This window comes from Apteryx rowi, unplaced genomic scaffold (genome assembly GCF_003343035.1).
Source record: "Apteryx rowi isolate R43461 unplaced genomic scaffold, aptRow1 scaffold_139, whole genome shotgun sequence".
In the NCBI taxonomy this organism is placed as follows: Eukaryota; Metazoa; Chordata; class Aves; order Apterygiformes; family Apterygidae; genus Apteryx; species Apteryx rowi.
Genome location: NW_020447630.1, coordinates 482,181 through 507,728, shown reverse-complemented (window position 1 = coordinate 507,728; position 25,548 = coordinate 482,181). Strand labels below are relative to the sequence as shown.

Genomic DNA, 25,548 nt, shown 5'->3' with positions numbered 1-25,548 from the left:
GGATATACACTGTTCCATACCCATAACATTCACAGTAAAACGTCTGGCTTCAGTGAGAAAAGGATTTCATTCAGTATCTTAAATCAGTGAATCTTCAATACACTCATGCCATTATGCAATACACAATGGAACAAAAAGCATGAGGGAGATACAGTCTGATGTCTGGGGTGTATTCAAGTACCCCAGACTACGTCAAGCAAAGACTGACAGACTGAATACTTGTGTCCTATCCAAGAGGTTATATTACAATGTTCCTCACACAAAGTCTTTACCCTTTATGAATAGTGGTCAGTCACACCAGAGGAAGTCACCTACATAGACAACCAGAAGTAATGTGTCAAATAGTATGAACAGGAATGCTTGGATGGGAAGCCACATAATAGTTTTAAGAACAACAGTCCCAGAAAAAATGATCTTTGAAATAAGCCTGGGGATTTTTTTTGATATATGGTGATTGATTGATATGGTGATATATATATTTTTTGATTTATGGCATAAACTGAGCTGAAAGGTTATCTTTAATATAGAGTCCGTAGTAGTATACTTGCTGCCAATTCCCATAGTAATTCCCATGACAGGTGTGACTACCCTTTTGGTTTGTTAAAAAAAGCTCTTTTTCCTCCTGAAATTTCCATATGCTGTTTCTAAGCACAGGAAAAATTCTTGGCAAAGTCTGAAGTTAATTTAACAACCTATTTTGAGAAACCATAACTGGAGAAAAGACATTCCTTTTTTACTTTTGGGAATGTTTTCTCTTCTTAATAGTGGCTTTTCAGATAGGAATTGTTCTAAATATATATAGATAAATAGATATATATCTTGACAACATGGCATATCATTGTTTTAATAATGAACTTAGGTCTAAAATTCTGCAATTAATTGCTGTGAAAATGCAAAGCTCTTAGATATTATCAGATTTCAGTAAATGTTTATACATTATAAAGCCTTTGAGAAGGTTTGCAGAGCACATTAGATCAATTGGCACAGACTGTGGAACTTGTAACCTCTTTAAATCAATAGCTTTAGACTTGTTTTGAGAACTCTGAGGCTGTGAAATAAACAGCTTCTGCTGAAAGAGCACAGGCATAAATGCTTTGCAGCCCAATCCTTAGCCTCCGATGTGCCTGAAAAATTATAATCTTTGAGCCCTTTATCTAAGAATCTCACTAAATAAATCTGGTTCACATTTTCTAGAACTTTTTAAAGACGAAGTCCTCTGCCCTGACTCCAAGAGTAATTCTTTACTTATGAACGATGGAAATGGGGAGGAAAAGTACCAACATGTAGGATGAGATGGCTACCTTCATTTGCTCATGGACATTATGTCTCCAAAAATAAAATGGCTGTATACATTTCAGCATGTCATTCCCTCCGTTTTTGTTCTGCTGATTTTTAAAGGGCTTTTTCTCTTCCTCATCATAGTGATCTCAAGCACAAACAAGCAACAAACTGTTAGGGAAGAAGAGGAGGAGTATTGCCACCAGAAAAAGCCATTATCGGTGACTCTGATCTCTGACAATGTACGAAACCGGACCTCGTCCTTTCAGCCCTCACTGCAATATTCTAACTCATTTACAGAAATTCTAAAATCAAATTTGACAGTGTAATACAGGTATGACTAAATAAATCTACTGAAATAACTTTTTTAGCAGTTGATGGGTCTCTTTGCTGACTCCTTTGGGTCAAATTCATGTTTTACCTTTTGGAATAAGATTTTGTAAATTACATGTCAACATTTTCCCTTATAATGAATCCAACTTTACCTTAGTGAATAATAAAAGTTGACAGCTGATTAACATCCTTCCCATTTTCATTTTTCTTTCTCGCTTTTTTTCCTTCCATCTCCTTCTTTGCTTACTATTATTTTTAACCTTTTAATACCTGCTTTGAAGTTTCCTTTCTCCCTTTTGACTTCTGTTAACTCCCATTCCCTTACAAAAGGTGGGCAGCTTACAGGCTGTTAGCAGTGGAGAACTGTTCCAATACTAGTGTGCAAAACAAAGCCTCAGGCACATAGAGAAAAAGCTTAGTCAGGTAGTATGCACAGAGAAAGGCTCTCTTTCTGCTTTACCAGCTTTGCTGTCCTGTTAGCTGCTCTCAGTTTTCTGCCACCTTCATGAACCACAACATGAAGTATCTCTACAGTTGGTATTAATATCAGAATGAGCTTTTTGTATAAATCAGAGGAAAACAGGTCTTCCCTTGTTACTTTTTCCACCCTGCTTGCCTATACCTTTTCTGTCTTTGTTAGTATCTGTATTAGGCTAATAGTTCTGAAACCGTTCTAAATGTGTTTCAACTTTTGTTTTCATTTTGTTGTAGCTTTATGACACCTTGTTTCTGCAGTAGCCAAGAACCTGAAAATGGTATTTAAGGAGGATTCTAGCTAGTGGCACAAAAATACAAATTTCAGACCAGAATCTTGCCTAAAGGTTATTCACCAAAGATTGCTACTTCTGCGCAGAGCCACCATTCTCTGATCATTAAAATACCCCCTGAAAGTTCAGTTTTAAAACATGCTTATACCATCTTTATCCTCCTTGCTTTTCCTAAATAAGAAAGTGTTGGAATCATCCAGAGATAGTTAAGAATTTTATAGTTTTGTTACTGCTGTAAATTATTTGTAATAGGGATTGAAATGCTCTTGCATTTTAACCACCAAAATGTTTGAGTCATTTACATGTATTAGTAAATCTAGTTTGAATACTTCAGTAATACAGGTAAAGATTATCCTTACATTTCAGAAAATGTCTAACTGATTTGTGATACCTGTGGCAAAGACACAGGAGATGTTATTCTTCTGAGTAAAATGGATCTGGTTATGTGCAGCTATCCAGAGGTAGGCTATACTAGGATAAGCAAACAAAAGATCTGAGAACTACACACTTAAAGATGACAGTCTCTGATCTAGAATTCCACAATATATTAAAGCAAAGCAAAACAAAACAAAACAAAACAGAGTCTTCTGAAAGCTTTAAAGTTTCCTATGGCTTTTCCACACTCCTCTCAAGAACCTAACAAAACAAAAGAACAGTTATAATCCAGGAACCGCAGTAGCTATTGACTCTGCAAACCAAATAAGCTCTTGGAAATGACAGTCAATGTCTCTCAAAAACAGCATTTTTAGATCCAGTGACTCTTAAAAGGCTGCCACTGATCTGAGGCAGACTAATTCTTCCCGTGCTAGTGGTGATTTTGAAAATAACTTTTCTTTCAGCTGTTTAAGAGCTGGTATCTTGAAAAAAGAGATGTCAGTGGACCAGTCATCATTACAAGACTGGATATTTCACTGACTAAACCTTACAACATTTTTTTTTCCTGAAAATGACTCTGCTTTTATCCAGGGCTCTCCACAGTTCCTGAACCACTTCATGCGATATAGATCTTCATTTCAACAGATTTTTCTGCCTGTGAATTCTACAGTCCAAGGTCTCTGTCTTTACAAATAGATCAGTAAGGGGTGATCGTTATTCTAAAAGTTAGATGTGCCATGCCAGCCAGACACCTAAAGTTAAGGTGTCCACCTCCTAAACAGTAGAGGCCAGCATGGACTGGTGGCTAATTGCTTTGCGACCCTCTGTGTCCTCCCCCACCCAGATTCTGAAAGTACCTTTTCCCAAAAAACTATTTTACCAGGTGGCCCTAAATTATGAATGCTGTATTTTTTAAATTACTATCTTCTGGAAAATCTGAAGGCTATTTATAATTTCTTATTAAATAATTAAATCATTTAAAATTAGAAATTGCTTAATGGATTAAGCTGACTGTAGATGCTTCATGGCACAGCTAAAATTGTGCCAGGAGGACTTAAACCACCTTCTGATACTCACCCAGCGTGCAGTTCTTTCCTTCACATATCAGATGCTACTCACCATGGATGATCTGTAGGTTCAGTTCATCATTTGCCTATATCTAGAATTTGTATAACAATAACTTGGAATTTAATTCATATGTTATTATTCTGTTCTCTGGAGTCTATATAAAATGCTAGATTGAGAAAGTAACGTTTCTTTGTCTACTCAGTAAAGAACAATAGTTCTTTCCTACAGAAAAGATTACAGAAGCAATAAAAAAAAATCATAGAGCAGAAAAAAAATTATATAACTAGAATCATTCTTCTCTGAACGTATTTTATCAACAGATCCAGAGTGACTTTTCTGTTACTCTCTACTTTTGAAACATAAAGATATGTCTAGATGGAAAAAGGATTTGCAAGTATGATTAGAGATCAAGAGTTCATGTCTTTTATTCTAAAACAATCTTATTTTTCTTTAGAATAGCTGGAATCTAATTCTTCCCCCAAAATTGAGAGTAGCATGATTAACATACATGCAAATACCAATCTGGAAATGTCTACAGCCTCCTCTAAAAGTTTATATTCTAGATTGAATTTATGAAGAAATAAAACAAAATGTAATAAAACAAGTACCTTTAAAATATAATGCCTAATTCCATTTTCCTAATGCAATCATTTTTACACAGCTGTTCAAGTGACCTTTCAGTTTCACAAATCTAAACCTGGATTAAGTTCATCATTCTGTTTAAATAAAAAATTATTGAGGTTTTCAACAACAACAAATGCATTCGTTAGTATCCTTTGTTAAAAGCTAGTAAGATTGTTTTAAAAGGATTACTGGGAGACTATTTCTTGGTATCACTAGCAGGCTGCAGTTTCCCATCATATGTTTCTTTCTTTTTAAATATATTATTTTGAATTATTGTCTACTCAATTATGCAATGATTCACTTGGATACTCATTTCAAAGGAAAATGCACAGTTCTCTAATATTATTTTGAACCATTTTATAAACTGTGAATTTAGTGTGTCAGGTTAGTGGATCAGACACAGTTCCAGGGCCAACCTTGCATAATTAAAAGAAGAGAACTTGCTTTAAAGTTCTTGCAGTTTATAAAACAATGAAGAGCAAATTGGAAGAACCAGATAGAAGACAAAGCAGAAATCAAGTTACAGCTCAGGTCAGAACAACTATTTGATACAAAAAACAACAGTTCATGTTTTTCATGCACTGGCACAATCTACAGGAGCTGTGACTCATTCGGTGGGTTTTATGTGCAGCCTCAGAGCAACTTTTAGAGCTTTCCCTCAGGTTATTATTGTGTGGTGATTTAAAAACTGAATTCTGTTTTGTTTAGATGCTTTGTCCCAACTTTGTTAAAAGTCACTCCTGAAAGAAAAGACAGAAGTGTGGTATAGTCTGAACGCTCACCAAGGTAAGCAGGATCATCAGGTAGTCTCCTACATGCATTCATTTGACACTACTAGAGTGCAGTGTCAAAAGTCTGTCTTTTCCTTTGGAAATGTTCCAAGCAATGTAGTAGCTGAAGCCACTGCCTCTTGAGGCTTGCTGTTTATCACATTTCCTTTCGTTTACTGTTTTCATAAGTAAGATAGGAAAAGATGGATGTGTAATAGGAAGATTATTTACAACAATTCTATTTGTCTCAGTCTTCTCTGTTTTCACAGGACCACCAAAGCAGATGAAAATGTTAAAGAGTAGTTGATGAATTAAGAAGATGGGTTGATTATCAAAGGATTTCTTTTACAACTTGTTTCACAAAGTAAAAATGCCGGAGTGCCAATGTTTAAAGCTACTGATTAGGGGTCATTTTGTTTACCTTTAGCTCAGTTTTCTAAGGAAACAAGGCTTCTGTACACAGCAAAAAGGGGCAACAGTCACAAGTTGCAACAACACAGACTCCAACTAGATATATGGAAAAAAAAATCACCATGAGCATAGTTAAGCACTGGAACAGGTTGTGCAGAGATGCTGTGGAATGTCCATCCTTGGAGACTCAGAATTTGACTGGACAAGGCCCTGGACAACATGATCTAACTTGGAAGTTAGCCCTACTCTGAGCAAAGAGGTTGGACTAGAGACATCCAGAGGTCCCATCTAACCTACATTAGTCTATAATTCTGTGTGATCACACTGACTGTCACCTAATCRTTTTTGAAGCGATATGCCAGTTTCAGACAAAACTGACTTACAGATAAGAAATCACAGATATTGAATTACTAGAACTGAATTATTAGAATTGGCTTACATGACATGTAGCTCTTGGGAGCTTTTTTTCTTCCCTTTCCAGGCTCCTAAAATGTGGATTTTTTGGGGTTCTTGACAGCCACTTAGCTCAACTCCAAGTCAGTCATGGTCAAATGTTCATCATCAGCTTATGGTCAAATAAGAGTAGGTAGAGGATCTTGGAAAGGACGAGTGTGTTGTTGGTGTGAGCCTGTACTTCAGTCATGGCATGCATGCCAATAACATGGCATGGCATGTTATTGGAAAATATAGGGCTTTGTAAATTCTATGGGCAGAACTAATTGTTTCTTTATAAAGTACATAACTACCTGCAGCAAATGTCTGGAAGTTATAAGCACTAGAAAATATTCTAAAATATTTTGCCTTTATGTCCTAAAGAAGAGAACACAGTACGCATTCAAATACCATCAAAGATTCATTTTGAAGCCAGAACTCAAATAACAGCAGTACTTTGAAATACCTATGAGATGGAAAAATATTCTGAGTACAAGTATTCATCTACTATCTCACTTCGTTTCCAAAGTATGAAATATAAAGTATATATAGTATATCTCCCTGTCTTTTACAGTCACATATATGGGGACATTGTGTAGTTAATAGAATATTCTGCTATAGTTTACACAGAAAGGCCATTTGTCAGATGCTGGGTTTTTTTACACTTCTCCTCTCCCATGTTATTATTATTAGTATTATTGATGGTGATGATGTATTACTATTTCAGTAATATCCAACCCAAAAGATTTAGATATGCTTAGTCAGGCTTCTTTAAGTCATGATATTTGGATAAAGAAGCAAATTTTAAATTTGAGGTTCTTAGTCTGTGTCCTGATTTCTAAACTACTAAACTACATTCATTATCTTTCTCAGCTTTCCTCCAAAAACATGAAGGCAAGAATAGCAGGGTTTTCCAGTGAAAGGAGATTCTGAATTTTAATATTGCACTTATTAAAAGTGTACTTATTATGCTGTTATTTTAAGTGACTTCACTGAAATTTGAATATGAAAATTCTGACACCAACATCTGCTCTGCAAATGGCATCTGCTATTCAGCTGACATCTGCTTCTTAATCCTTGTTTATTCTTGGCTATTTTTTGGTAAACATTAAATCTCTATTACATGTATCAGAAAACAGAGAGGGATAAATTCCAAGCCACATAATCACAGTTTCTTCTGCATTGCTACATATAGACAGCCTAGAAATACTGTTTATCTTCTTAATATTTAGTTCTCTCTCACACTTGAATAGAGTAATTACAGCTTTCTGCTAGCATGATTCTAGGAGAGACTAAAGACGAAGGCTCAAAGAGACATACAGGTCTAAAGTGAAATTTAGTTAGGAATTAGATGACTAACTCCAAAACTGCAATCCTTAAAACTTATGCTAAAAATCTGCATTGCTCTCGGACTTTTTTTACTTCATGGGCTCTTCAGTTTTTTGCATTAATGTTCCTCAGGTGCCTAAAATTCAGCTGCTGTACAAACCTGGAGGTACCTGAGTCTCAACAGCCCTGAAAAGTTGGTACCTTTCTTATGCTGTCAGCACCCACAGAATAGGAACTCCTTCATCTGTCTTTCCTAGGGACCTTGATTTGGTTGGGGTTCTTATGACATTGCTTCCTAAATCAGGCTCTGTACAAAATCTCATGGTAGCTGCTTCTTTCTGTTAAAAGATGGTTAGAAAGAAACAGGACTACAGCCTGTATCATTTTATTTCAACTTCCTCATCCTCTTCTTACCACAGTGACCAGAACACTGAGCTAAGATATGGGAAGCTGGAGGGTTGGGAGGGGGATTCTCCTCCTCTAAAAAACGCTCAAATTATCAGGCCTAAGCCTTCTCTTTTAAAGATGCTCTAGGTTGTCTAGAAGAAAATACAATTCATTAATCTAGAAAGACAAGATTGATTCCTTAAAAAATCAGGATAAACTTTTACTTTATAAAATGCACACAGGGTATAAGCATACTAGAAAATTAAACAGTGCCTGGGAATGTCCCTGGGCAAGTGGCACAGAATAGCTCACATCCAGGCTAACAAACTCTCCTATGCTTCCAAGCAGGCTCGCTGCAGGCAAACTGCTCTTTGGGAATGTCACTTGGAACGTGCTAATTCTCAAACCAGGCCTGGAAATTGTCTGGGAGGTGCCTAAATGTCCACAACTGTTCTCACAATATAATGGTGCAGGTTAATCATCTTCTGGAACTTTTAAGGCACTGCTCAATTTCCCAGCATATATGTGGCCATATAGCATCTGAAATGGAACTGAAACCAAGAACACCTACTTTCCAGTGTGATCATCGTCTTTGGCACTCCCTCTCTCAAGTTTCCACATAAGGCTGATGATTAAACACCACTGTCATCTTAAACTATTTGCAAGAAAAAGTTACTGAAGCAGGGCAATGTAAACTCACCATCTGGATGCTCTTAGCCTGACACAAATACATGGTGTTTCGAACATCAGATTAGATATTTTAAATGAAGATATTTGAATTTATTTTTAGTAGGTTAAGAACAGACAAAGCCTGATACCCCCGCTCACATGAGGTGCACTGATTCATCAAGTTAACATAACCAGTCACAACCATCCAAAAGCTTTTCCAAGTCTAAGTGCCATTGGCTATCAAAGGGATCAGTTTTCCCTGGGAATACATTATTTATCAAAATTAAGCTAAAGTTCTGAAGTCTGCTAGGCAGTTCTGAAAAAGTTGCTCAGTGTCATATGTCAAATTAATACGCTCTGTTTCTTATGATTTGCTTATTTTTAGAGAATAAAATATCCCTCTAGTCATTACTGTTAGCTGGGCATAGCGGGATCTCCACCAACACAGATTATTTATTTTAATTTTAATATTTATATGTGATTAAAAATTATGTTTGTGTATCTGAGTTTCCATCACAGTAAACAAGTATTATATTAGGTTATTAAAAGCTTTATTTCTGTATATATTAAACTTTTTTAACATAAAGTTACTTAGCAACCAAATCATTAATAATTCTTCTCTTCATTCAACCACTTTATGGAAGAAAAGAAAGATATACTTTACTTTAAAGATCCAGTGTAATTTCTGTCACTATTTTTTTCAAGCGTGGGACCTGTGATAAGCATGCATGGAGCCCAGAAGAAATCAATATGCAATAGCGGAACTGTGGAATTTAAGCTCTTTAGAAATTGCTTTCTGCTACTTCCAGTCACGGTGAATATTAGATTTTAACCGGTACATACCCACAGGCTCTCCTTGTTGTGATGGTAATTCCAGGTCATTAGAAACAGACACTTCTTCAACAAGAAATTTTGACAGCTGTGTCCCAAGATATGTAACCTGTTCAAACAAATCTAAATGGATAACTGGTCATTTTAGTTATTTGTGGGTTTTGTGATAAGTGTAAAAATTTCACTTTTCTTTCAAAATTGACTTTATGCACTTAACAGTCTGATCTGTGTCTATCAAGATAAAGTGACAATTCTGCTAATTTGAATTCTGAATGAAAAAACATAACACATCTGGGAAGTCCTCTACACTCTGCCAATACTTTTGCAACATTTGTCCCTGGCACCTTGACATTTTGATGAGTTTGCTACTTTTTATTCTCTTAGCAGCTTCTCAGTTTTTTCTGCCAGTCTCTTAATCATTTTTAAAACTATTCTTTCAAAGCACCAACAACTCACAGAGCGGGCATTCCACATTTTCTCAACACTTTTGGGTAGTTTATCACACTACAGCTACACTTTTGGGGGGGCTATCTAGATCTTTGTTTGCTGCTTATTCATTAACTGTAAGAATTTGTTTGGTTTTTGTTTTTAATTTGGGCTTGTGCACTCTTTTGCTTTAAGAACCATAAGGAGATCCAAAAAGGTGAAAATATTTCCTGAGTGTTTTTACCTTATAAATAATATATTTGTGAGACTTATAATTCCAATTTGTTATTACTATTTTTAGGAGTAAAATCAGGCCTACCTTATTCCACACATACTTCCAGGTCACTGAAATATCACTTCCTAGTAGTTCTTTAACCCACTGAACTGGATTCTGAAGTATTCTTCTGTTACTGGTTTTGATCTTGCCATCCTCCAAGAGTGTGGCTTTATGACTAAATTCCTAACAAAGAAAAATTAAGAAATAAAATTGCAACTTATAAATTTACAATTCTGAATTAATATCCTTAAAACATGAACAAAATTCTGAAGGACCATATTACTGAAGAGCTGCAGCTAATTCTATATTTTGCTGAAGAAGTTCTAAAGAATCCAATGCCACTATCATAAGCTATGATATATAAAATATGATGATTTATTCCACAATGAGATGTTTTGGTCACAAAGATACCACTGCCAGAGGACAAATCCCCCTGTGTGTGAGATAAAATTCCTTTTAATAGCAAATGCTTATGAGAACGCTACTTACATCTTAGTTCCTCTTAGACATAAAGGAGCTATGAATATAATTAACTTGCAACAATGAACTCAGGAACTCACAGGGAGCAAGTCTGTCTACCAAGAAACTGTTATTAGAAATCAATCTGCCTTACATGGGTGGAACAAATGCATGCTAAAGTGAAATCCTGACAATGATTCAAAGAAGAAACATATATTTTGCACAAAAACTGCATTTCATTGATGTCAACAGACATTAAAATCAGAATTCCCAAATCAGTAGTTGCATCAGCTATTAAGCATAATCACCTAAATTTTTTAAGAGGAAACTGACGGCCTGACATTATGCAAAATTAATTAGAAAAGAATTTATTGTTATTCTCCCTTTGGTTAAGCAAAGCCCAGTTCTGCAAACACATATGCACCTCAGCGAGCATGGCTTACAGCTGTTCACCGTTCAGTAAATTATGGTTTTGTTATACTGGGCTCAGTTAGGCTAACATGGTTAAATAATGTTAAAATGAGTGGCTGATAAACTGCATCATAACTTAATATGGTTGCTGAGTATATACAAGTTTAAATAACTAGAATAAAAGAATGATCCATTAGAAAATACTGAATGATTTCTTACAGTATCCAATGGCTTGGCTTTGTATCTATAAGAATCCAAACCAAGATGTTTAACTCAAACATTGTGATGAACACTAAATCCAGCTCACAGTTTCACACTTTGGGTCTATAATGTTCAAAAACTGCATTCTTTCTGCCCAAAGCTAACTTTAGGTAAAGCTTATGTACTAATTGTATCTTCTTATCAAGTAGATATCCACAACCATATAGGAGGAAGCTTTACTGATCTTCTCCTCTTGGAAATGCAATAGATATTGCCTCTGAACTTCAAACTCTACAAGGTAGTGAAGTGCTACCTACCAATACAAAAAATGAGTGCCATTTTCAGACTAATACAGAGATTAACTTTTCTATGCCCAGAATATCAATATTTCTATAGTGGGTTTTAAGTCCCTAAGACCCACATGCATCAAGCTGGCATCACAGATAACAGTCTTGAGAGATGACAGTAAGCATATTGAGTTCTTCATCCTTTAACTTAGTCATCTTGGCATTTTGAAGAATATTACATGTCCTTTAAAAAAAAGAAGAATGTGTATATATCTATGATATGACCCAGTGTAGAGCAGTTTGAGACCTACTCACAGTGTCTTATGTTATGGAACATGAGAACACATAAAATTGATAATCTCAGCAGAAAAGCATTCTTGAGCAGATTATAGGTGCAGAAAAGCAGTCTTTTCTACATTAACTACACCTGGAGAGTTAGCTGAAAAGAACCTTTCATGTTTGAATCAATATATTGCCCTGGAAATTAACTAGCTCACAGCTGGGAATTCAGTCAATAACAACCCTCAATAATTCCATCGCTCACTAAGACCTGAGGCAGTTCCCTGGCAGCTGCCATGCAAATCGGCTCTGTATTTGGAGGCACAGGGGCATCTTTTTATATTAAAAAGAAGTTGCTTTTTTTTTTTTTTAAACAGGTTTAGTGCATACCAGTGTGTAAACTATAGAACCAGCTGGCACATAAGCAAGTAACTTTGCACATATTCATGTCTATCTTGGCTCAGTGAAATCCTTGATGTTACATTTCTTGATCTGAGAGATTGATAATGCCTTCCAAGAATCACATTTAGTCATAAAAACCTTAACATCTTTCCTCCTTTCAATTTTAAAATCAGATATTACACAATGTTGACCAACCACTCTACTCTGTTTTTAGCAATAACAAATGTCAACAAACTGATATGCAAAGTTAAACACAAATTTTACATATGTAATATTGTGGGTGTTAAAATCATGGTCTGACAGATGATGTCATCCATTGTGGCATTTTCCCTTAAAACTCATAAAATACGATCTGCAAATAATAAATAAAAATTTTCAATATTAGGTGCTGAAGATACAGACTAAACTATGAGAACTGCTGTTTCTCCATTTCAGTATCTAGTATTTAGTCTCCATTTTTTTCATTATTTGTTAAAAGTAAAATTATTATTTCTCATCAATTACCTGAATTTTGAATTCTAAAACATTTTCTCCTGGTTTAATTCTTCCCAGTTCAAGTAGATCTATCAGTTGAAGTTTTTTCCTATTATTTCGTCTGTACTTCAATTGTTTTTGTTCATATTCCTGATTACTACAGCTCTGGGAAGAAGATTTCTGGTTGAGGTTTATTGAATAATCTGTATTTGAGACAAGACTTGTAAGCATTGAGTTGACATTAAATGATTCAACACTACTCTGAAAGATCATTTGCTGCGGAGTATTAGGAAGATTCTCTGTGGATGTTGACACAATCTCTTGCTGCTGCTGGAAAGCGTCTTTCTTATTTACATATCTGTGTAGATCCTCAGCAGCAAGAACCCGCTCACAACCACTGGTCGACTGACAGACATTGTTACTGACGACAGCGCTTTGGGCTTCTGAAATATTTAATGTGTTCGTCACTGAAGGGGGATTGAGAGACTTGTTTCCTTGTTCTGCAATTGCTACACAATCGATGTCTTTTTGCTGTAAGCATTTTGTTTCAGCAGTGGAAACAGTAGGTTCTGAAGGCAATGTCACCACTTCCACAGCATTTGTCAACTTTGACATGTTATCAAAAGGATATTCTCTCACCCTGTTTTCAGATACCAAAGCATGATCAGAAACCTCTTTGCTTCTAATTGATTCTTTATTTGCTCCTGTCTCAGCCAAGCAGCTGTTTGGATGTTGGCTGCATTCCTGAGCTGAAAATCTATTTTCTAAAGAGAGATGTGCTTCTACTCTGTTTCCATTAGGCATGCTGGCACCAGGCCCTGTACTAAACGTAACTACATCAGGACACATGATTTTATCAGCAGTTAAATCTTGTCCTTTACCATTTCCATAGCAAATAACTGCGTCTGAGATCTGTTTCTTTGAATGTGCTGAATAAACTTGCTTTTCTTTTCTGTAATTTTGTATTTTCTGGACTAATTCCTTCTGATTCTGGGCAACAATCAACAGACTCTTTTGCCTAGAAGCAAGCTTAACTAATTGTTCCCTTAGTGCTCCTTTTTTAAAAGATTCCACAGAAGCCCTATAGGAAATAGAAAAGTAAAAGTAAAGACACCACAGCTATTCTGAACACACACAAAAAACAGTTTGGTAGATGTAATCCACAAAGAACAGGAATGTGCTTAAAGGTACTTTGCCAGCCTCCAAAATTTGAACAACCTTTTTACCATGTATAAAGCTTATGGTTGAAATCCCAGGCTCTATGCATGACAAACTGCAGAATCCTGCCTAGAAGTAGGCCACAAAGCATCAGAACTACAGTAATAGCCTTGTCCTCCTGCATCACCCTTAATTCACAGAATTGAAGCTTGGTCTATATTGTCATGGGCTTGTCTCTTATCACCACAGAACACATTTGTTCATTGAATTCAGTGCCTCTGCAGTACTAATTTGGATTCTTTTACAACAAGCTCTGGATGAGCTACTAATGGATGATATTATCAGAAATTTTGTAGTGTATTTACACCACAAAATATTTTGCGAAACCACAGTTGTAGTAATACCAAAAAGACCTTTGAGATGAGGAGTCAGAGTAGTTTAGGACACTGTATATTAGTTTGGGAATCGCTCTCCTGTCATGAGAATCTGCTCCATAGTTGAGCTGATCTCCCTGTGAGACTCATTCCCCAAGGGTCTTCCTCATGCTGGAAGGGAATTCCATATCTTTCTCCACTTCTTTTGGCACAAGAGCCACAAGTCCAGCATAATACCCTTTTCTTCTAATCCCTTTTCCTGGGACAGTTGATTGCACCACTGCTCTGGCACCTTGCCGGAGACAGAGGAGTACCAAAGGTGTGGGAAAAAGACTAGCAATGTGGCTTGCTTTTGACTCCACCCATAGCAGAGATGCAGGTAACACTATCCCAGTCTGGGAAAAAGAGAGACTGCTGAGGGGATCAGGAGTACAGCAAGACCATTTGGTGCAGAACAAGGCTGAGCAGGGCTAAATCACAGTTTGGCAATATCGGTGTCCACTGTTGTACCGTAAGATTATTTGCTATCACATGTATTCATAAACCTTGATACTGTGAGCATACCAGCATTAGGTTGATCTCTGAGTAAGCCTGGCCAGTATGGAAGCCTACTGAAGGCAGTGACACTCTGTGTACTTTTTCTAGCAGCATTTCTTCAGGGAAACTTTGTTACAGGCATACCTCGGAGATATTGCGGTTTCGGTTCCAGACCACCGCAATAAAGTGAATATCACAATAAAGCAAGTCACATGAATTTTTTGGTTTCCCAGCGCATATAAAAGTTATGTTTATACTATACTGTAGTCTATTAAGTGTGCAATAGCATGATGTCTAAAAAAACAGTGTACAAAATGTGACACAGAGACACAAAGTGAGCACATGCTGTTGGAAAAATGGGGCCGATAGACTTGCTCGACACAGGGTTGCCACAAACTTTCAATTTGTAAAAAAGGCAATATCTGCAAAGCGCAATAAAATGAGGTATGCCTATACTTTATTGCTATGCAGGTACAGAAGAAATTGCAAAGCTTCCTGATATAACCACAGTTGAAGAGAAAGTAAGAGGGAAAGATAGTGATGACTTGAATGACATAGGCAAAGTAACTTACAGCCACTAACAAATACAATGCTTTTTTTGGCTCACTTTTCTTAATAGGGAGATACATTTTAATATCCTCAAAGGAACAAACAAAAATGGAGAACATGTTGATGCCTCCTCATCTTCTGTACATTCATGTATCACACGACAAAAAGTTATATGCTAATTAGTTAAAAATAAAATGTTTGTCATATAAATAATAAAAAGGAAATATAATGTAATTTGGCATGTAGCTCATTACATTTGATGGATAGCTGTTGCATTAGCTGCAGGGCACCTGCATTACTTCGGAAATATTTATCACTCTGCTCTGGAACAGTTTTACTCAATATTAGAAGGCAGATACATTTTTATAAATGCTAAATTAATTATGCTGTCCTTGTTTCTTTATTTAGTCACTAGTTTGTTCACAAGGATGATTTGGAATCCTAACTTCTCTGCACATAAAAACCTCTTTTTTTCTTATTATCTGTGTAATCTATGCATCTTATCTCTTATAGCTGGGAAAACACTGTGTGACAAAGGTGTTTCAGTCTTTTTCACTCGGACAGGTTATATGGCGTGCTATGGAACGACTTGAAAGTTGCGCACTGCAGCTTTTACATGACCAAACAAATACTGCTCACATGAGGTACATGTAGGAGCCCTCATCAGATGGCCTAGCAGTATGTGAATACTATGCCATATTATTAGCTGTGCACTCATGACATGACCAGTCTTCAGGTAATCCCTCTCAGAGGAGAGCAAATTAATTTCCTCAGCCAAGAGGCCTTTAAGATAGAGCAGCAGGAAGTTGACAATTCACATAGTCCCTGTCTTCTCCCAGCCCACATCTGAGGTGTCCTCACGCAAGACAAGGGTTGTGAGCACGCTGCAAGCCTTTGTTCGGAATCGCTCTTGAGAGCTGTTGCTTGATCACTCCCAATCTAGGATTGCTAAGGAAACAGCACTGGAGATAGGGACACTCAGTGCAGTGTCTGAGTTGCTACTGCTTTCCTCCATGATGCTGCAAAAGTCATCTAACTGCTCAGCACCTCCACCCCCTAACTTCTGCTACAGGTTTTTCTTTCACCCTTCATCTGTGTTCACTACCTAATAGTGCTCATGGTGTGTACAGTAAATGATTAATATGAGTTAGCTAAATCCTGAATTTCTTCCTTGTTGTGAACTCTTATTGGAGGTAACTGAGGCTAATATGAATCATGCTTCAGCAAAATCTGAATGAAAAGCACATGGTTTTTCTTTCATGTTACCATATAGCCTCCAACTAATAACCTCTATCAGTGCTGCTTTAAAAAACAGATTTCTACAAATACAAACCTTGTATTCTACCTACCTGTATTTTTTAGCAAGGGCATCCCTTTCGGTTTTCTGTTTTGCAAGCATTTCATTCAAAGTATCTTGTATCTGAGACAGCTTTTGGATATATGCATCTGTCCAATATTTTGACATAACCAAAATGATGATGGCAATAAGAAGTAGAGAATAATTATAATAATAACATTTTTGATGCAGCAAATACACAGCCAAAAAATAAAATACTGTTATAGCATTAGCTGATACTCTCATGCATGTTAAAAGCTATTTACAAGTAAGTACTTTTAATGAAATTCTTCATAGGAAGAATGAAATATGAACTTATGTTAAAGATAAATAGCCCAAGTACTAGAAAATTTTGATGGGGAATAGCCTCATCTAGGAATTTATTAAGAGAACAGGACAGATAAAAGCACTGTCCTATGGCTGAAAAGCACTGAAACCTTTCCGAAAGTCTTTGCGTTGAAAGGAACTGCACAACGTGACAGTTATATGAGAACTTACCTGCAGAGGTTGCAAAGTCTTAAGAAGGTGACTAAAATGCTTATGTTTGAAGAATTATAAAATAGTTTGATGAGCTTAGATTATTCCAAGTTAAATATGTGCTAAAAACACATGTACCGTAGTTTTACATAGTTTCAATTACATATTATAAAATGAAAATGGGTTATAAAATTTCCCTTGCTGTTAGCTATATTTCTCTGAAATAAGAACAGAATTAAAACTCTTCTTTAGATGCCCTCTTTTCTTAGGCATATAATGTAACAGAAAGCTTAGCAGTCATGACCAGGGGATACCACTAGGATAATATGCTAAATGCCTATAATCTAATTCTTGAAATTCCAAAACAAGAAATTAAAGATTTCTATTATTGTGGAAAATGGGAAATTACAGGACTAAAAATGAGATTTATAAAATCTTTCCAGAGAGCTGTTTCATAGTACCTACCAACATCTACTTATTTACTAAAATAGAAAAATACTAAAATATTGCGCTTATTAAAGCAGCTTAATAGAAAAGGCTCTACTATTTAGAGCAGATTGTATGGCATGTAAACACCTTGAGGTTTTTATTCTATACTGTAAAACTGTCAGTATTCTTCCACGGTCTTGTTCAGTCTCATCAGCCTCCTCACAAGCAACAGCTATGGTTTAACTTGAGAGATGCCAGATTACGAATGTTTTTGTCAGTAGTGGTTACGGATCACCATGTTCATTTCTCTCATGCTCCTAGACAGGAAAAGTCTGATATTTCTTATTTTCCTGATTTAGGGAATTGCATAGATCTGTTTCAGCCTTATCATGCACAAATGCTTCAGCTTTACCATGCATACAGGCCTCAGCCTATTACACCATCTCTCTGTTTGTCAAATATTTTTCAAGCAAATTTAATGATTTTAATTAGCAGGTCTTACTGCATAGATTTGACTTGGAAGCTATACAGCTGTACAACTTCATATTTCACATTTATTTTAAAAGGGATGAATTGACTATTTTAAATATAATTTGAGTAATTTGAAAGCTCCAAGCTATTTTCAGCTGGGAGCTACAGCAGATTCCACAAACACAATCACAGATCTGGGCTCTGAATAGTAGAAATTAACTTAGAAGTAGACTTGGCGGGGTGGGGTGGGGGGGAATTAAAGAAATTTCCTTCTGTCAGGGAGCAAAACTTTCATGGGCCAGAATTGCTCCAAACTACATTGCCATGGCTAGATGGCAAAGGCAGCCAGGGAGAGAGACTTTTATAAAAGGCCTTTCTGCAGCACGCTCTGCCACTTGAATGGTCATGGAACAGACACAAGAGATGCGAGCTGCTATGCAGCACCAGCATCGTGATCTCCTAGGAAGTCAGTGTCACTTAGTAGGCTCTTGAGACTAATCTGAACTGAGATTTGATAACTTAAGACAAATGACACCTCCAGGCACCAGCATTTCTGAAACTGCCCGTCATCTACAATGCCTGTCTTAAGATTTTTCTTTTTTTCCTCATAAATTACTTTAGGACCCTGAAAATGCAGTCACACTATAATGAAAATGCTGCATCCGCTATTATACCTACAGACATAGGTGCTCTTGGCCATGGAGGGGCTCCAACAGAATCTCATGTACTCATCACTGAGGAGTGTTGCCAACAGTGGGCATTCTTGTCTAATGATCCCTTCTCATATGAGTAGGTTGATTCGAAATACACAGTATTTTCATGCCTCCAGGTGGCATGCTTCTTTTTTTTGTTATCATATCCATTCCTGTGTAAACTGGAAGTACTGTACACGTATGTGGGATTAAAATCTTATTCTCAAACTGTATTTTCCAAAAGGAGATGTTCAAATACAATCCTTGCAGTTCTATTTTTAAAACAATGCCAGCAGATATTTACCAAAAGATTACTGAAATTGCTTGAATTTACTTCTACCTGCATCTTTGGAAGTTCTCAATTCAAGTAGCAACAGTTCTTTTTGCTTCTGTTCTGTAACTTGTATGGCAGCAACAGACTCATGCTAACAAATACAGAAATAATTGTAAGAGGTAGAGACAAGTGTACCACACAATACACAGGCCACGATGAATGGTCCACAGGATAAATATTGGTAGACTCAAGCCATTTCATGCAGGGGAGCAGCTACTGTGTGAAGGCAATGGGGCATGGTATGACAGTCATACAGAGTGCCAAGGGTATGTTCTGCAAGGGGCTGTCACAGCTGGGTTTTACCCAGGCATTTGAACTAGTCCACCCTTAGACCCCCACCTTTGAGCACACTGCAAGGATCAAAGAGTGAATTTCACCATGATAACATCACCTGGATAATGCAGACATACCCTAGAGTTATCAGCAAGAGCTCTCCTAATATACAGTTTGTGCAAAAATCTTTGGGTGTATTTCAAACGAAGATTAAACTATTTCTAAATATTTTCATTTTCATGAAGAAAAATCATTATGCTTCCAAAGAGCCATTTTGAAAATCTGATTAAAAACTTCAGGATTCCTGACCTATTTCCATTCACATGAGCAATAAAAAACGTACGTAAGTGTTGCCTACAATAAGTGCAAATGTGTAGGAATCATGAACAGAAAGAAGTAGCAACATACAAACTTACCGTATACTGTAAGCCACCGTTTATTCAGCATGATGCTGTTCTCTATATAGACTCTGAAGGGTTAATTATTTTAACAATATTTTAATATTATTCAGTCAGTAAATGGCATTATACAGTACTACACTATGAAGCAGTATTACAAAGCTTTTCTATTTTCTATACTTACTGCACTGTATTTCTCACGTTGTGGCACCAAAGCTGCATCATCATTTTTACAGCAGTCATAACAAATAAGTTTTGATCTTCTTGACCGAGTAGGATGATTATATTTCCTCTCTCCACAATTAAAAAACAATAAATATAATTTAAAAACAAATTGCAGCAGCATAATAGGCTAAATCAGCTAATATAGGTTACAAAGATGCAATGGCAGATTACATAATGACAAAATATCTTGCATATGCAAATGAGATCAAATTTAGGTAGCCTAGGGAAATAGTCTTTAAAGTTACTAATACTATTTTCAAAAATACAAGGTTCATGTGAAGGGAAATACGGAAGACAAAGAAAATCTAAGGAGTCAAATATGTCCTTATTCCTCAGACTCTCTAGGGGGAAAAAAATCACATATCCTATTTTCTGACTACAAATAAATAACAATCAAGAGTTAATAAATTTTAAAATATCAGGGTCAGGCAAGATGCAGCTCTGCAAATCAGCAGCATTCTAAGTTCATTTTTTTCCTTGAGGTATAAACCTATGATTTGCATTATGGAACCAACATACCTGTAAGCCCAGTAGTTTTAACAGAAAGTCCAGAGTCAATAGCACCATAAGACTTAAGCAGTTCTTTCATTTCATCATCACAAGCTTTATCCAAAGCAGTTTCGCCAGAATCATCCCTCTCATGGGGATTTGCTCCATGCTGTAGTAGAATTCTCACCGCCTGTTACATATTGCTTATATTGTAATTATTCATGTTGTGTACATATAATACAACTAAGTGTATTGTATCTATCATAAGACACAAATAATAAAGATTCAAATAAGATATCCTAAAATCTGTTACGTTTACACTCACAATTCAACAAACAGGTTTAACTGGCTTTTAACAACACAGATTTGTATTTTACACTTTCAATTTTTCCATTAAAATACACAAATAATTCACAACTTGTTAAATTTACCATCTTTAAGGCATTGTTACCGTGAGTAGTTACAAAACATCAAAGATCTAATTTAAAAGAAACCGGTAAACCGCATTATGAACAGAGTGCAGAAAAGAAGTGGAATTTTTCTCTAGGTATTTAATAGCAGTTCTGTTTTTCAGCTACCTGCACTGATGATTTCTGTCCTAATGCTAAATCACTTGTATATCTCTGCTTAATTTAAAAATGTGGAAATAAGATTAGTGGTGTCAGTAGAACCATCTATCTCTTAAAATTCAGCTCATACGAAAGTGTCAACAGGGTCAGAGCTTGGATGTTAAAGAATTTTCATATGCATGATTTCCCATCTTAGCATTTCTGCTTCTTTCTTATGTTTGTATTTTGGATTAGTGAGGAATATTCAGAGTGCTGGTAAGCATCAGAAAGAAAAGTACTTTACAGAAATTCAAAATCTCTTGTTCTGTCTTTAGACAAGTGAAATAATCAGTCATAACCTTCTCCACTGGTTTCCAAAAAAAAAGTACCGAATAATAACTTAAATATTTTCAAGAACCCTACTGACAGTTAGGTACCAGGCCTGTGAAATCATCCCCTTCATTTTATCCTTCCTCACTGAAAAGGTAAGTGTCATGAAAAATCAGTTCTTCTGACAGGAATAGAGGTGGTACGTTTCAGTCAATCTGGCATCTTCTTTTTACGCTCAGTTCCCTGGAACTCACTGTGCCAAAACAACTTTTTTTTATTTGTTCATTCAAATAAAAGGCAGACATTTGGCTGAGCTCAAGGAGTATGTTTATGTTATCAGTTAAGCAGGGATCCAAAGCGGCTCCCATGACTAAGTTTTCTCAGCCCCCAAGCCCACGTTAAGAGGAAGCCGAGCCTGCATTTGGGAGGTCTCCAGGGTGGGGGAACCCAAGTGCATGGAGGCCTCAGCTCCACAGCCGCCAACACTGGTCTGTGCTGGGGTTGCCACAATCCTCCATCTCTGTCATGGGCCACACAGTCCCATTCCTTCCCTTACACTAGCACGGTTCTTAAACTGGTTTAGGGGGCTGATCTAAACAAAACCTTGTTTTCGTAGGATTAGTTTTTAGTTAGTTCAGCTCCCTGAACTAGCTTTATGTGTGATTACAGAAAAGCTCACGCCAGTGCAAGGAACGAGGTGTGCTCACATGTCCATGGGATGACGGGTAGGACTACAGCCCTTATTTTGGGGTCTGGATGGACTAGGCACAGATATACGAAGTACTCAACAGTCGAGCCTATCATCACATTCTGAATTTCGTTCTCCCCTCAGTACAGTATAGATTATTTAGATCTGATTTAAGGGGAACAGTTTCCAAGAGCACAGACAAAAAGCAGGCTACTGACAGCTTGAATTTACTCTCCAGCCTGCTCACAGGCTCTCTCACCTTGCAGTGTGGACTAGGCATATAAGTGACCACCCAGTTACGGTTTATAGTGATGTTTTCACATACTGTCTCTGATTTCTCTACATAATATTACTGTGCTAACTTACATAGTCTATTGCTTTGTACCTTTGAATGCTTTCAGACTGAGATTCAGGATGAGTCAACCCTACCCTTCCAAAGGAAACATGTTGCTATGAGGCAAGGGATGCCTTAGCTGAACTGCTCTGTGTCATGGCCCCGGTATACTACAAAGAACCACAAGATTTCCTCGAGGATATAAATCACCCATGAGTTGCCCTGCTGGCAGTCACAGCTTTCTGATTCCAGCTCTGCTCCCTTTCTGACTGCTTTCTCCTGCATAAATGCTCAACTTTAATACAGTGAGCTCTCTGAGTGCCCATAGACATCCCCCAGTTTTAAATATAAGAAAAACATATCAGATACAGTGTTTATTTATAGCAATGATTTTCTCTCATTCCTTTGCTAATATAATTTTGTTACATTCTCATTGAAATGAAGGAGGGAAACAACCCAGATAAACTAAATGCAGCTGCAAGACAACATCAGTAAGGCTCCCCCACGCAGGATTACTTTCTTATTGGAACTGTTCCCAGAAATATTTTTTGACAGCTGGCCCTTTAAAAACAACCGGTGGTAGTATGGCCACTGGCAGGTGGCTGTTGCTTCATGCACGCAATGTGAAGTGATCTTAAAATGTATCCTTTGCTCTGATTGCTGAAAAGACATCACAATTTCTCCCATACTCTTAAAACAGAATTTAAGTTGAGACAGATTTCCTTAATAGTAAACGGAAGTATTTTTAAACAGGAATGCAGAAAATATTTATGATTCAGAATAATTTAACATAAGGGAAAAATTACGACAATGCATTTTTTAAATACTAGATCTGATATCTTCTTTGGTCATTGCATTACTTCCTTCATTTCAGTGGAGCTACTCCTGGTTTATGTAGTGTAAAGAAAAAAAAGGTTGTTTAAAAATCAGTCATTTTTCACTAACTATAAAGATTTGCCTCTTTTTCTGGCCCACAAAAGGCCTCTGCTCTCTTAGGGCAGTATTTTATTTTCTGATACATGTATTCAACTCCCATATGTTTCAAAAGGAGATGTATTCATGACAGCTTAATGAAATTCTTCTGACTAATGGTCTATTTTCCAAAATATGCAGGTGTGGGTATTACCAGAATTATTCATTAACTTTGGTCAAATCTGGCACACGTTTGTCTGAAAGGATTAATTTTTGAAAAAAAAACTAATGCTTTTCCTTAAACTCTCATTTTCTTTTTAAAAATAAGTTCTGTGAGGTTAATTATGTTTGCTTTAATTTCTTTTAAAGGGAAGATATCTACATCAAAACATCTTTTTGTAACTTAAATTGAGACTACTGAGGTTTTCAGTATTATTTAAAAAAAGCCAAAGTGTGTGAGAGTACCATGGGGAATTTCTGATTTTTTTGGGGGGGATTTGCCTGATGGACTGAAAAAGTCAACTAACTGTTGAAGAATAATTCTTCATCTAATTTTAACTACTTAAAAAAATATTGGTTTATTTCCTAAGTGCAAATCTACAATATAATTGTATTAGTAACTTTGACTTCCCATATTTAAACCAGGATTTTGCTTTGCTTGCCCATTTCTGGAAACCAGGCCCAAGAAAACTAATGTAAAAGTACTGTACCTCCAAATAGTTGCCAGAAACAGCATAATGTATTGGCAAAGTACCATCCAGACTTCTGCTGTTAATATTAGCACCAGCTTTCAGCAACTCTAAGATCACTTCAGTAAATCCCCTTTCGGAAGCTTCATGAATTGCTGTCCAGCCTAATAAAAGCAAGATGACATGTACAGCACACACCTGATTTGAAAAAATCCATACAGATCACTAATGAGCAATTATACATTTTGCTGTATTTGATGTACAACAAATGTCAGATACTGTCTTTAAGGTAGATCTTAAACAAAGAAATCTTGAAATACTGAGGTAAATTATTTTGTTTAATTCGGCTTATTTTAGAGAAAAATGTATCCAATACTAACTGGAAAAATACTGTTTACTTTTCTACTACATTGCTAAAAAAGAAAAAAGAAACAAAATAATAGAGTAGAAAGAATATAATAACTCAGAAGCATAATATTAATAATCTGATTTCTAATCCCAGTGACATTTTATGATATTAAGTCTGCCAGGGATCCAGAATGGAATACCACCCATTCTGAGACTACAAAAAGAGACATGAATGGTACATTTAGGAAGAAAGGGAAAAAATAATCTTCTCATTTGACTTTTAGACTCATTTCCGAAGGAAATAAGGTTTGTGGGACTGTGCCTCATGCACACAAATACATTGCCGTGCATAAGCATCAGGGCCCTCTTAACCCGCAGCTCCACTGGTCCATTTCCACCAGATTTCATGGCGGCCAGAGGTCTGGCCCACACCAGCTTTTCACACGCTCTCTGAACACACGCTCTTCAGAAGAGGGGCATCACCTGATCAATGCCCCTGCTGAGAGAAAGGCGCCATTCGCTCCGCCCTGAGACAGAAACCCAGGGAAACTGATATTTACTGGTTGTGCTTGTGCTCATTAAATTACTTCCTCCCCTCCTCTCCCTCCCCATCTGAAAAGTTTGGATCCAATCCCAAATTTATGTGTATATACACTTTTTCTTACCAATAATTCCACTCATCAGGTCAGAAAAAATTCAATTTCAAGCAGTCATAAAGACTTATACGACTGTCCACAGTATATCACACACCCCAGAGCTATATAGGTTTCATGTAAATGCTAAATGTGAGGAATGTGTGTACACATATGTCTTTATGAGCACCCATACCTATCTATAAAATCATCCTTGCTGTGCTGATCAGTATAATGTATGCCCAAGAATTCATGTTACTTGAAACAGTTTGTTATAAAAATATTTGAAATGGAAATATTTTTAAAGAAACAATCTATGCTTCTTATTCAATAAGTATGTAATAATAATGAAGAGAAGCTATCTTCCAAAGCATTCTGGTTGCATTGTTTCAAGAATCACCACAATTATGTCACAAATCAAGAGTCCATAATTATATAAAAATATATAAATTATATAAAACCATATAAACTATAAAAATAAGAAATTATATAAAATTATATACAAATTATATCAGAAAACAAGTCCATAAGAGAGCAATATTCAAACCTGCATTGTCCTTTTCATTGACACAAATTCCAGATGATATTAGAGTTTTTACCAAAGACAAATCTCCTCTCTTAGCAGCAATATGCAGCTGATTTTCCCCTTTTGCATTTCTCTTCTTTGTCCAAGCTCTTGTATTATAGGCAACATGCAAAACTACAGCGTCTTTTCTGGATGACTCTAAACATATTTGATTCTTGTTAGGAACAATAAAAACTATTTCATTATAAACAAGGAATTAACCTTCATAACTCAATTGAATTAATGTAAATCTGTGCAATACTTCTGCCT

At 36.4% G+C, this 25,548-nt stretch overlaps 1 protein-coding gene across 1 annotated transcript; it reads right to left on the bottom strand.

Moving 5' to 3' along the window:
• Positions 1–10,073: 10,073 nt before the first annotated feature.
• Positions 10,074–25,483, bottom strand: ANKRD31 (ankyrin repeat domain 31; the record flags this gene model as incomplete). Its single annotated transcript, XM_026057399.1, has 6 exons — positions 10,074–10,160; positions 16,458–16,554; positions 19,703–19,812; positions 20,263–20,422; positions 23,755–23,897; positions 25,261–25,483. Coding segments are annotated over 5 exons (678 nt in total), but the record flags the coding sequence as incomplete, so codon positions are not given.
• Positions 25,484–25,548: the final 65 nt, after the last annotated feature.